This window comes from Eumetopias jubatus, unplaced genomic scaffold (assembly GCF_037043125.1).
Source record: "Eumetopias jubatus isolate StellerSeaLion01/CBP00866 unplaced genomic scaffold, mEumJub1_p1.0 scaffold_11, whole genome shotgun sequence".
NCBI classification, from domain to species: domain Eukaryota; kingdom Metazoa; phylum Chordata; class Mammalia; order Carnivora; family Otariidae; genus Eumetopias; species Eumetopias jubatus.
Window position 1 is genome coordinate 120,199,747 of NW_028274817.1, and position 14,002 is coordinate 120,213,748.

A 14,002-nucleotide genomic window follows, 5' to 3' on the forward strand; every position below is an offset into this window, starting at 1 on the left:
TTCTACGTGGAGCACTGGGTGTTATGCACAGACGGTGAATCATGGAACACTACATCACAAACTAATGATGTAATGTATGGTGATTAACATAACAATAAAAAATTTAAAGAAGGGGAAAAAATAAAAAAAGGGAGACCTCATGCCAAGTTGCTCTCCACCTTGTTTCTCTGGACAGGCTCCTTCGGGGATGCAATCACCGCAGCCACTGCTCCCTCGTCCCCCGGAAGTTCCCCTTAGAGAATAGAGAACTCTGGATCTTAGAGCTGGAAATCAACTCAGGAGGTCTCGCTCGGACCTGCCACCTAAGGGAAGCGCTCAAACTTCACTCTGCACACAAATCTCCCAGGGAAAATGCAGATTCTGGCTCAGCAGACCTGAGCGGGGCTTGGAATGCTGCATTTTTTTTTTTCTGATGTAATAAATATAGAATTTATGATCATTTGGTTAAGAAACAAGGCTGAGGTTTCTCTTCACCTATTAATCACAAAGTATTTGACTAAGATAGGAAAAAACATGAAACTATTTAAGTTGTTAAAATTAAACATTTTAAAAAAAGATTTTATCTATTGCCATTGAGGTGGGGGGAGGGAGGGTGTGCGAGCAGGGGGAAGGGCAGAGGGAGATGGAGAGAGAGAATCTCAAGCAGGCTCCACACTCAGCATGGAGACCCACTCGGGGCTCGATCCCATGACCCTGAGATCATGAGGGCACATACTGAATGGAGCCCTGGGTGTTATACGCAAACAATGGATCACGGAATGCTGCGTTTCTGACCAGCTCCGGCGACGCCGAAGAGGCCAGTCCCTAAATACCATTCTGGTTATCAAGCGCAAGGTCCCAGCTGCACAGATGATGTGCTGGACGTCCATTAAAGGTGACTCACGTCTCCCAGGCCGTTCAGCTCTGCAAAGAAACTAAGAAGGACACTTCCTGGACACTCACGCTCCCGCCCCCATAGCAGTGCTCCCCAAGGACAGGTCTTTGGAACCCCAGTCCCAGGAGAAAGAACTCTCCAGTTAGCTAGCCACAGAATCCACTCTTGTCCTCGGGCACCTATCGGCATCGTGCGCGAGCACGGGATTCTGGGAGCACTTTGGCAAGTGCGTCCCCACTGCAGGCGGACCTACTCCTTCTCCCCAGTCCTCTCCGCACTATTGAGACTCCTGCCCCACGGAGCAGCTGGACACTTGGCAACTCCCCGGAGAAGGTAAATCACCCACAGCCATTGCCGGAAATGCTCATCTTTCTGGGGACGGACTGAAGTTTGAGAAATGTCAGAAAAGGAAACCAGTCCGTCGAAAGGCAGCTAGCTCCAATTTCCGCTTGGGTTAGTATTGGCTGGAAACAGGTGGGAGCCCCGAGTGAGTGTGAAATGAACACGGAGCCCCGCAGAAGGAAGGAATGTTCTACCAGCAAGCATCCTCTGGACTCAACCTGTCACAGGCAGCCTGCGGGACGAGAGTTTATGTATGTGTTTCCAATTTCTCTGACAGAATCTGTTTGGATTGAGGGCGGCTGTTTAATCTTTGGAATATGTGTTCCATAACAAACGCTGGAATCACATCGAAATTGCTCCCTGCGCTCTGTGAGCCAAACCCTGACTAAAGGGGTTTGGAAATCCCCACAAGGTGCTCTTTGCTTATTGCTCATTCGGAAAGAAAAGACCATTTCTTTAATGAAATGCAATGTTGAGGAACTGCCAAGAATAGATGCTCCCTATCTGCTTTCACATATGGTAGCTTCTTTCTAGCCAATTAACTACCAATGAACTGGGGACGAGCTGTAACAGGCGTGCCGGGCTCCCCTGCGCTGGGCCAGAGCACGTGGCCCCAGGAGGCCGTGGAAGTTTCTGGTCCCGTCTCAATTCATGAAAGCCCAGAAGAAGCCTGCCTGACCCAGACGTTTATTTGCGAAGCCATTCTGGTTAGCTCTAGCTAAGCTCCCAGAATTAAAACTGATGGGTTGTCACCTTTCGGACAAATCCTGTTTGTTCATTCTCCCCCTCTGGTTTTTAACTACATCGTGTTGAGGGGAAATAGCCAAGGCCCACAGAAGGCTGGTCTTTCATGACTTTTACTAATGAGACTTATTTCTACATTAACACCACGCCGGAGAGATTTTTGTCTGGAGGTGCAATGGTATTGGGTTTTACGTTGTCTGAAAAGAAGCAAGTTACACGCAGTCTCGTGTTTCGTGAACTCTTGCTCCAAATTTTAAGCTAATCAATAGTTCAGTACCACGCCTATTTATGCTTTTCTGCTCTCTGAGCCGATACAAAGCTACAGAGAAATGGAATTTCTTACCGAGTGATTTCTTTTCTAATAATTTACCATTACTTTGGAGTCAGTGAGGCTTTTTTTTCCTTTATATTCCTTAAGAGATCTGAGTTTTTGTTTTTGTTTCTTTTCGAGTTTTTGGAAATGACTGCAGATAGAGCTGGAAAGAAGGACAACTGGTTAGCCCGATCTGTGTTACTCATTTTAGAGGTCTTACAACTCAACTGAAAACAACATAAAGTTAATTTTCAACTGAAGCAACCCGGAGGGCTTCATAACGTGAAATGGTCCCTGCCAAGTGCCTTATGTACGTGTCTCTTGTCGAATTCTCACAGCCACGCGGCTGGTCAGGAGCGACAGCTCACTCGACAGAGATGGGATAATCTAGGCTCAGAGAGGTTCAGTCCCTTTGACAGTGTCACACAGCCAAAAGGCAGTGGAGCTGGAATTCAAGTGCAGTCCTATCACTAAGCATGACTCCCTGAAAACTCACTATTGAAATTCTGTCAGAATGTTGGTTGTTGGCTCTCAGGGTATCATTAGGCCATGGAAGCTTCCAGGCAGGGCTTTAATACCACTGATACGTGCCAGTGGCCTGACCTAGGTCTCCAACCTCAACGATTCCCCAGAACTCTGGACTTTGGTGTCCGACAGAGCTCTCCAACGGAGCACTTCACCTAGTCTCGCCCACGTCAGTGAACGGCCACGTAGTCGCGCCATTGTATACCCACTCCACTGGCAAATCTGTTGGCTCTACCCGGAAATATGCCCAGAGTTCAAGAGCTTCTCTGGGACAAGCCTCCATCATAACTCGTGTATTTGAAATAGCCTCCTAGCCAGATTCCTGACTTCCAGTCCCGCTATACAACAGCCAAAACGGTTCATGTACAATGCAAGTCAAAGCACGTCCTCCCTCTAAATTCCTTGTCTGTACCTGGCCCTGTGACACTTGGAAGCATCTGCTTGTATTAGCCTCCCACCGAAGGAAAAACAAAACCAACTTCAAATACCCCACACTCATCTCTCCGCAAGCACCATCCATCCCGCAGCCACTCACCCCTGGTGGGACCCCAGGAAGTTAGGCGTGCTTCCACCTCAGGACATTTGCATTTGCTGGTCCCTGTGCTGAGGACGACCTTCCCTAAGCTGTCCCCAGGCTGGCTCCCTCCCCCAGTTAGAAGGGATTCCTCTCACTGCTTCTTCTAGATCATCAAAGAGATGTGGGCATTCTCTGTGTTTTTTCCTTCATATTTTTGTAAAGTTGAAAATTAAAAAAAAAAGCAACTGGCAGGGAAGGACATAATTTAAGCTCTTGTGATTCCCGAAGTCATAGATAAGAAGTTTGAAGGGGGGACAGAATTAATGTTAGACCATGGCCCAAGCTGTCCTGCCCGGCCTCCGTGCACAGGGCAGAAACACAGATGGCCCGCGGACAGTGGTCCTGCCCCGTCCTTGGACGTCTTATAGCCCCAGTCTGAACTGTTATTTGGCCATCACCCACCAGGCTAAGATCAAGGGATTTTAAAGCTGACCAAACTGACGTCACCATCTTGCGTGAAAATCTTAAGAATCAGTCTTTAACTTCCCCAGATACTTGAGCCATCACCGGAATCAGGTTTCCAGAGGGTCTGCTGGGCAGAAACATGCTGCGAAATCAGTATCTCTTCCACTTACAACATGCTTCTTGAGGACTGTGCTTGTTTTATTTTAAAAGTAAAGTTCAAACATTTAATTTTTAATAAGGTGCCAACGTTTACACAGAAGGTTACAATTAAAAAAAAAAAAAAACCACATTGCTGTGTGGTTGTTCCAACACCAAATGCGAATAGATCTCATAAAAGTCGCATGTAGGCTCATTCCCAGCACACCTAGGACGGCAAATAAATAGTTATTACTGCACCGGTGAAAATGGAGTCTGGTTAATGTTCCCAAGTTAGATACACATGCTCCTCCCCACCACCACCCCCCCCCCCCATGTAAATCATTTCAAAGGCTCGGAGTGGAGGGCGATAAAACCCTGCCCACGTGAAATGAGAATGAAGGCGTACTATTACAATTATGTAACTCGGTAGTGCTCCTCCTTGCGTCTCTCATCGCTTCCAGCTCGGCATCTGATAATGAGCACAGAGCAGATTTGCACATGTTGATAATGTAAAGTAACCAGTTCTCACCTAAGCGAAACAAATTTTGCGAGTTTCTGGGACTTCTTAGGGCCAAAAATAGATCTACTGAGATGTCTTCTCCTTTGTAAGGTTTTTGGGAAGTACTAAATAGAGGACTTGGAGATTGCCTGGTGGTGAGTAACAGCAAACACGGAATAGTGATTTGCTCCTCACACACTTATCTTTCCATGAATGCCATGTGCACATCTGCAGTCCCAGGGGATGCGCTGAAAAACGCAAGAAATTTGAATGTCCCTTTCGGGATACGCTTTATTTGGTGGCTGTCCCTTCTACAATGCATTTCCTTCGTAGCAGAGAGGGAGAACAAGCAATAGGTTGATGTGCCTCGTCAGAGAACTCCTTTTCCATTCTTCATTTATGTTTATTTACATAAAACACTGACTCAGAAAGAATCCAGAAAGTTCTACAAAGGCCTAAAGGCTTTGGTTCTGGAAAAAGATAAAAACACATTATTCCGAGAAATGTTTATTTTACTTCCACATCTCAGCTCTACTCCTCTTGCTCATCAAATCACCACGTAAAGTGGACGAAGTTCTACATCTGGATACAGCAAATACCTTCAGAATCCCTACCCGCAAACTTTTACAAGAAAGAGTGACAAAGAGCTTGGGAGCCAGTCCCCCATCGAGTTTTGTCTGGGACCCCAGGCCGGCAATCAACTCCCCCATCCGTGACCTTCACCTACCTGTCTGACCCCGGCCTTCTGTCGCCAAGAGCCCGAACCCCACAACAAATGAGAGGTTCGACTTATATGAAGGAAAACAAGGTTATCTGAGTCAAGGAGCACTCCCAGTGGTTTCCCGTGAACCTGTGGACTCCTCTACACTAGGCACTGGGGAGGACACAACACAACGCCCCTCGGCGACCTTGGCCCGGAGTAAACTGTCCCTTCATCCTTCCATGGCCTTGGCTGGAGGAGGAGGAAATTCTGTGGTTTCACTGACCTTTGGCCATCTGTTCACTTGTTTCGTGTTCCCTTCCGAAGCTCCTTATTTCAGCTAAAAGGGCGTCCTGGATTATATAAATCCAGGCTATGACTAACAGTCTTTTGGGAGGCCACGTGGAAGTAAGAGGGAACTACATGAAGCAATCTTTAAGACCGTTTAGGATTTAAAGTCCAGAAGAATCCAGCTTCACTTGCATGTGTTCCATGGAAACCCCAGTAACAACACTAATATTAGGATCTGTTACTCGACACTTACATGCCGCGAACGAGACACGAAGATTGAACTCTCTACCACTGACTGGTATTTCCACGATGAAGTGGCTATTCGATATTAGTTTGGAGGAGCCAGCATGAGCTGACTTAACTTTTTTAACCCAGAGAACATGTCAGTACATTTTCTTATGCCAACTAGAAGTTTCTAGGTTTTTATTAGGGCTAAGAAATGATGGCTTCTGACTGGCAGTTCTAGGTCAAATCTGACAGAAGGGGTGGGAAACTATGAGGTGAGGAGAGAGTGTCTAGAGGGTTTAGCAAGAAAGAGGGTAAGGAGGACAGGAAGGACGACAACAGGCACATGATGATGGCACCCAATCCAGCGGACAGCATTCCCTCCCCAGGACCAACGCCCCTTCCTTATTAAGAGAATCTAAATTTCGTTCAGAGACTAATATGTCTAGCTAAAAACCTTCCTTCCCACATTCACATGCAGCTAGGGGGAGTCATGTGACAGAATTCGAGCCAATAGATGTAAGCTGAGCATCTCCGGGAAAGTGTTGCTTTCCTGATACGGGCACTGCCCCTTGGTACGGGTCTCTTCCTCCCTCTTCCTGTCTAAGAAGCAGACATCCTACCTGGCAGCTCAGGAACCACCTTGTGGCTCAGAGGCAATGAGCCAGAGGACAAAGGATGGCAGAAAACAATACCAAAGGGCATGAATCCTTGATGATCATACAGAGAGAGCCGAGAGTGCCCGACCCCCGGGTTTCTCATTCAACTCTCCACTGTCTGTTGGATTTTTCTGTTATTTGCCGCCAAACGCACACCTGCTACGTCAATATCTGGTAACAAGGCTGCAAAGGGTGAGGGCCTCCCAGTGAGCTGGGAAGAGCCAAGACTGATGTGAGGCGGAAAGGGGGAGCAATCATACTCACACCGATCACACCGTGGACCTAAACCACAGCTACGTGCCTTCTCCCAGAAAAGACCAGAGTCCTGACTAAAGAGATAAATGCACCATAAGTTCAATACAAAGGTGCCCAGTGCTCAAACTCGCTGTCTACGATTTAACTCTGCCCTTCTGTGCTCTGCGTACAGGCATGAAAGCGCACGCTTAGACATTAAAGCTGGACGTTTTGCATCCTACGGAGAAGATAATGGAACAGATTTAGAATCAATTTAGCATTTCTCTTACAATCCATTTGGAGGAGTTCCCACTGAGACTTCGTATGCCTCACCCTCTCTGCAGCCATATTTAATAAGATCTGAAAGGAAAAATAAGTAGTAACACTGGGTGGCCTGTTTTGACCCTCACGTACGCTATTTGGAAATTAAAAGCACACTTACGACAAGCTGGCAGCATATAGGATATGGCCCATGGAAAGTGCTGGACTGCTCAATATTTAGGAATGCACGGGCAACAGCAATAAACAGGTGAGGCACATGCAACACATCTGCGACACAACAAGCAGGTGTGTATACCCTCCAAATCAGCACGAATCCCTCTGCGTGGGAGGAAATATGGGCAGCACGAAACACGCCAATAGTTCATTATGCAGTCCCAAGATGCTGGTCTTGCACAGATAAATGATTTCTTCATACTCTGTCACTGCAGGAGACCCTGGATGTTGGTTCGGAAACTGATGGAGAAGCAAAACGCTAGGCTGAGAACAGGAGCAAGAAATGGGATGGTCATGAGTGAACCAACTGGCAAAAACCTTCCAGCTTTCACTATGTTCCAATTTAATTTCTCTTGTCTTTTCCAACAGAGTAAGTGCAAATATCTTTAGTCCGATTCAGTAAAATAGCAGCAAAACTTCAGGAACCAATAAATAAAAGATGCTGACAGGCCAATACTCCTTTGCCTTTTGGACTCAAAGCTTCACAAACATCAGCCTTAAACACAAGGGGCAAACGTTTCTGGACTCAGCATTTGTGTTCCGTGTCCCTGGACAAACCACATCGTTTACACCCACCCCCAGGCCCCCCTGGCAGTTAATAAACTCATTAAGAAACACAGCTGGAAACTCACAAAGGGTTAAAGCTCTAAAATGCCTACTCATTGATGTCTTTTTTTAAAAAAGGTTTCATCCTTCTTCTTTTCAAACAAAGCTTTTTTTTCCCCACTGCCCCCAGCGTACAATCGTTCATTAGGATAATAACATATCATTTGTTTATTTCTTTTAAAATGACAGTTGTGTTTTTCTCAAAATAAATGCCACCTTGTTTCTAATTAAACATGATGGATTCAGGGTCCTGGTTTGCCATCTGGGCCATATGTCTCAAAACATCCTTTTTCGTGATGATGCCAAGAAGTCTCCTGGAGAAGAAACAAAATAGAGAACAGGGGTCAGCTCTGCAACATTGACTCATGCCTGCCCTAACCCCAGGGCCTTTTCCACTTGGATGCACAGCGAGACATTTCCCAGCTTTCCTGGCAGTTGGGTGGGGACAGCTGAGTCAGCTCTGGCCAACGGCACGTAGGTAGAGACGGAAGATGCCCCTCCCGGGTCACCTGCACATTTCCTGACACTGTCTCTCAGGGGGCGACCAGAGGCAGAGGAGCCAGTGAAGGACTCTGAGGTCACAGAGGACTGACCTAGCAGCCACCAGATTCAAAGACCTGGGTCCTTGGATGACTCTGTGGTGCAGAGCCCACGCCTGCTGAAATGAAACCCACACTGGATGTGACGTGGGGGGGGAAATGAATCGCTATTGGGTTAGGCCGCTAAGATGGCAAGCTTGTTAATTAACAGCAATAAACCTACGGTGACTGATACGCTCTCCTAACTTTCAAGACGATAATCAATTGAGAAAGGGCTTGTGAAAGCCATTGTCGAAACTGGACCACATCACAGAAATTGCAAGTATAAGGTATTTTAAGTATAAGATAACAACCGATCCTACTTTAAATCTATCATACTGGACGGGTAAAGTCTGACATTCATGTCTCTGGCCAGACACGTGAATGGCCTCCTCTTCCAAAATTCCATTGCTTTCAACTTGCAAAAACAAGGCCTCTTCCCAAGGTTCCTTGTGTAAGGCCCCCTAGACTACACACTGCACAACCCCAAGGAACACCGTTCACAAACATGACAAGGTAAAGCGTGCCCTGGAGTGTGCAGAACGCACTGGCACAACCATTCCCGGCAGCCCTTGCCTCAATCTCGATTTGATTAACTACTTAAATGACCACCTGCTGGTACAAATCATGTCCCCTCAGTGAAGTAAAAGGTTTGAAAGAAGGGGACGTGCACAGCTTCTCTGGAGAAAGAAAGTTCCACTGGCCAAATGAGTCTGCAAGATGCGGCTCGGCCCGTCCTCCGCACACCCAAGAAAGAAAAGAATGAGAAGGAAACAGTGTCAGGCTAACGCTGTGTAGCTATTAACATGCAAGGCTTCTACTCTGTATCTGTGCAAGATAATGATATGCCGCCACGGCCGAGAACACAATCGTAATACCCTGTGATTTATTTAATCACAGCCAAAGTCGTCAAAGTCATCTCCTGTGAACCAGAAGGGAATGTGAAGAGGGAATGCAAGTATTTGGAGCAGCGTTCGACTCAGTTACCTCTGGTGAAATGGATGCTGGGTAGTGAAACTGTCAGGCTACAAGTCTGACTTCTTTGTCCCTGACCACACTGGACCTTGACCAACCCCGAAAAAGTGATTGTTTTCTGGTTTTAGTTTGCCCGTCTATGACCCTGGGGGAGACAGCGGGTACCACCTGTTCCCCTCTATCTCATGGGAACATCTGCAGGAGAGAGGAAAACTGCAAAAGGGGACTTGAAAAGCATGGATGTCAAAGCGCTGAAAGTGTCACGACTCTCCCGTGATGATCCAAAAAACGGGGGGAAATGTACAAAAGCGAGACAGAATTAGCAAATCGACATTCTGTAACCCCCAATATAATAATTAGTTTAGTCAATAATTAACCATGGATTCCAAAACCACTGGGTAAACGGTTGCTGGAAGACCAAAAATTCACCTGGTCTCAAAGGATCCCTCCACAGATTACGTACAGAGAGAAAAATGTCCCTTTACAATGGAGGGCTCTGGCCACCACCCCCTTATCTAAGTGGCAGAGCTTATCACCAACAAAGCTGGAAAAGCTGACACTGTGACATCATCTATGTTGGCATGTCGCCAGAAACTACTTCAACCAAATCAAACCACGGGGAAGCAATCAGATTCAGAATGTGAGACTACTGATCTGGATTCTTCAAAAAAAAATCTGTGTCATAAATAAACAAAAAAAAGGGCAGGAAACCGTTCTAGATGAAAGACGAAAGGGGCAAAACAACCAAATGCAATGTGTGAACCCTGAAAGAATTCTGGATTGAAATTTGATATGCACTGGATATTGAATGATATACTGAGTCATTGTTAATCTTGTATAATTACAGTTTAGTGGTGATCTAAAATAATTTCCTTAACTCGCAGAAGACGTATGCTTGATTCATAGCTGCCAAGGTTTGAATGTCCTTCAGTAGGTGGATGGATACCCAAACTGTGGTCCCTCCAGACCAGGGAATATTATTCAGCGCTAAAAAGAAACGTGCTGTCAAGCCATGAAAAGCCATGGAGGAACTTTAAGTGCATATCACTAAGTGAAAGAAGCCAGTCTGAAAAGGCCACATCCAACTCTAGGACATTCTGGAAAAGGCAAAAGTATGGAGACAGTAAAGAGATCAGTGGTTACCTGAGTCGGAGGGAGGGGAGGAGGGATGAACAGGTAGAGCACAGAGGATTTTTAGGGCAGAGAAACCACTCTGTGTGATACCGGAATGGTGGACACAGGTCATTCTCCATTTAGCAGAACCCACGGAACGTACCACACCAAGGGCGAACCCTAATGTTAACTAGGGACCTGAGTCAGCGTATCAATATCAGTTCATCAAAGGCAACAGATACAACAAACGCAAGATGTTAATAAGGGAAATGGAGGGGACAAGAGAGTTTAGGTAAATGGGAACCTTGTACTTTACGCTCAATTCTTCTATAAACCCAAAACTGCTCTAAAAAATAGTCTATTAATTAAAGAAAACAAACCCTTGTGGGAGAAAAGTGGTCCCCTGAAAGGAGAGGGGTGCTGGTGCAAAAGGGTAAAACCAGGAACTGCTTTCTGGTCCAGCCGTTTAGAGCTACTTGGCTTCAACTGTGTTCATGTATTACTTTAAACACATTTCTAAAATTTATCAAAATGCAATGAGGTTGAAGATGTCCCATAAAACAAGATGCTGCTCTACTAAACCGGCCAAGCGGAGTCAGAGTCCTGACTTAGCGGAGGCGGCCATAACGAAGCACCACGGACCGGGTGGCTTGACGACAGAAATGACCGTTCTCACGGTCCCAGGGACTAGAAGGCCCAGACCAAGGTGCTGGCGGGTTTGGTTTCTCCAGAGGCCGCTCTCCTTGGCTCGCAGTCCTCACGTGGCCTTCTCCCTGGGCCCGCACATCCCTGTTGCCTCTTGCCTCTTGCCTCTTCCTGTCCTTGTAAGGACGCCAGTCTGATCAGATCAGGGCCCCAGCCCGAGGACCTCATTTAACTCTAATTACTTCCTTGAAGACCCCATCTCCAAACCCAGTCACGGTGGAATGTGGGGCTTCAACATATGAATTTGGGGGGACACAATTCAGTCCACACAGTTCTTCCACTTCATTTAAAATCAAAAAGGGACAGTAAAAAGGCGAGCAGCTTGTTCCTGTAATACGCCACTAAGAGAGCCGGGGTCGGAGGAGAAATGGGAGGCAGCGTGAGCAGCGGGGTCCACGGAGCAGGGGCAGCTAAGGGACGGTCCTCTGTGGTGGGCGGGGGGCCCTCTGCTGCTGGCGATCGCCAACTAGCAGACAGCCTCTCAACTGACACCGCTCTTTTGTCCTTTGCCATTTTCTCCTTGAAAGCCTGGCTCGGGACCTTGCCCTCTAGAACACCTGGGTAACGCCACCCAAATTGGATTATGTCCGTGTTCCCCGGTAGATGACGAGCTCCCTGGCTTTATTATTGTTTAGACACCTTTTGAGCCTTTGCCGGGTCTCAGCCAGAGACACCCAGAAAGAGGGTGATGAAGCTAATGTTACTTTGAAAAAGTAGGACTTGTTAGGGTTTGCAAAGCCATGAGGACTCTGCTATCTCACACACACACACACACACCCACACACACACACCCACCCACACACACACACACACACACCCACACCCACACCCACACACCCACACCCACCCACACACACGCACACACACACCCACCCACACCCCACCCACACCCACACACACACACCCCCCACACACACACCCCCACACACCCACACCCACACACCCACCCACACACACCCACCCACCCACACACACCCCCCCCACACCCCCCCACACCCCCCCACACACACCCACATACACACACACACACCCACACACACCCACACACACCCCCCTCCCGTATCTGTAAAGCCTGCTCTTGTTCCTTCCTTCACCCCGGAGCAGTCTGGACGACGTCCTCTTAAAGCTCTGTAACTCTAACACGGGAAAGTCAAGCTACTCCACAATGTTTCTGGGGAAATACGAATTCAGAGCGGTCTTGGCTTAGAACAATTATTGCAAAAGAGGAAAGCTGAACATCCACCCGGAAGGACGCAACATCAAATCCAGCAGAGATCCTTAGTGGCGCGACGTGTCCTATTAAATCAAGTGTCTGAACTTCCAGCCCCTTTGGGTGGCAGTTCAAGTGAATCGAGGGAATGATAAACGGCCAATCTATGACCATGAACATAGCCAATTAGAATAGCCGGGCTCTTCTGAGAAGGCCACCCCGTCTAAGTCCTGGGGGCCCACCTAGCAGGCCTGGGAAAGCTAACTCAACCTCCCCCGCCCGCTCTGCCGGTCGAGAATCTCTGTGGGGAAGACTGCGCCCAAATGCAGGCTTAGCCACCGGAGGCTCCGTAGACTCGGGGCCTTCGGGGCACAAAGCCTTCCGTGGTTCCTGGTGTGGTTTCACGATGACCTTTGGAGCCCAGGCCCCGAGAAATCCTGCAGACGATGCAGGTCCACGGGACGAGCTGGGGCTCTCGACGCGAGCAGGGAAGGCACATGGTGACGGAATACATCAAAAACGCAAGCTGGCTCAAGACATGCCTGCCCTGGCTGAAAGCCCAAGGAGATGAAAGGCCCGCAAACAAGGATCCCCTTGCCAGCAGTAACGTATCAGCATCTGTGTTTGTTTAAAATATGTAGAGCGAGAGAGAGTGCGATTTTGTTTTCTCGCTGAACATTCGGAGCCAATTTCGGCACCCTGATCTTCACAGGAAAACCTCATGGGGCTGCGTGAGGTGTGAGCGGGCGTGAAGGGCAGAATTTCCTGCCAGAACTGGAAATTCCAATGATAACTGACATTGGATTATTATTTTAAAGGAAAAGAGAAACTGCTATGCCCTTGAGACGCCACGGGTGATCACGGTGGTATTTATGCCGGGCGCTGGAAATTCAGGTATGTAAATGGGCTAGAGCGTTTGGCAAAGTGGAGTCCCCGACCAGCAGCAGCACCCGGGAGCTTGCTAGAAATACGGATTCGCAGGCCCCTCCCAGACCCGAGGGATCAGTAACTGCAGTGGCCCCAGCACTCTGGCTTTAACCTGCAGCTTTAATCCTCTGGGGGAGTTCGGCAGCCCACTGAGTACCTTTAAAAATCACCGGCAGAAGTGATCTCTAGCCCCAAACATTTATTTGTTGCTTACCGATTGTCCCTCCCATGTGCAACACACTCCCCTAGCTGCAGTCAGAGCTGAGGACACCTGTCGTGGGGGCTAGGCGTTCTCTGGGTCAGTGTGCACATTCGGCCCCTTGCACAGCCAGCACAGTAGGAAGGAAGCGAGTGAGTAAGGAGGGCTCACTTGGCTGTTCACGGGCACCTAGTCCACAGTCACTGAGATCCAGAGCGAGTGACCTGGGCCAGTGAGTCTTCGTTGCAACGCGGGCCGTCCCGTGCACTGCAGGCTCTCGAATAGCATCCCCGGTCTCTACCCACTAAGGGCCAGGAGCATCCCCTCTCTCCAGCTGGGACATCCAAAATCTTGGGGGGCAAAATCACCCGGGTTGGGAACTGCTTGGTTGAACTGGAGCATGGGCTCCACGGTGTAAACTACGTTAGAGAGTTATGGCCTCGACACGGTTAGGGTGCCAAGGTCTCCACAGCCCCAGCCCACTTCCTCCCGTCAGCCTATAGAGGAATATGCTGGGCGGACAACCCTAGCTTCCAGGCTACCCTGACTGAGCCAGTCTCCTCCTCTACCCAAGCCTCCGAAGCCGTGGGATTTGGGGTGTACCTCTGAGCCCAAAGAAGGGCCCCTGGGGCACGGCACCTCTCAGGCCATCATGAACCCTCCATCTT

The 14,002-nt window shown here is 48.3% G+C and overlaps 1 protein-coding gene across 7 annotated transcripts in view; it reads right to left on the reverse strand.

Annotated features, from left to right (window-relative positions):
* Window positions 1-3,992: 3,992 nt before the first annotated feature.
* Window positions 3,993-14,002, reverse strand: part of CLCN4 (Cl-/H+ antiporter 4) — a 67,877-nt gene continuing 57,867 nt past the window's right edge. For 6 of the 7 annotated variants that reach the window (XM_028115049.2, XM_028115048.2, XM_028115056.2 and 3 more), the window contains one exon: window positions 7,772-7,941. In XM_028115049.2, coding sequence (XP_027970850.1) covers window positions 7,851-7,941 — 91 coding nt within the window. In that variant the 3' untranslated portion in view covers window positions 7,772-7,850. Of the gene's footprint in view, window positions 7,286-7,771; window positions 7,942-14,002 lie in introns of those variants that run through there. The other variant, XM_028115053.2, reaches the window with a different exon arrangement.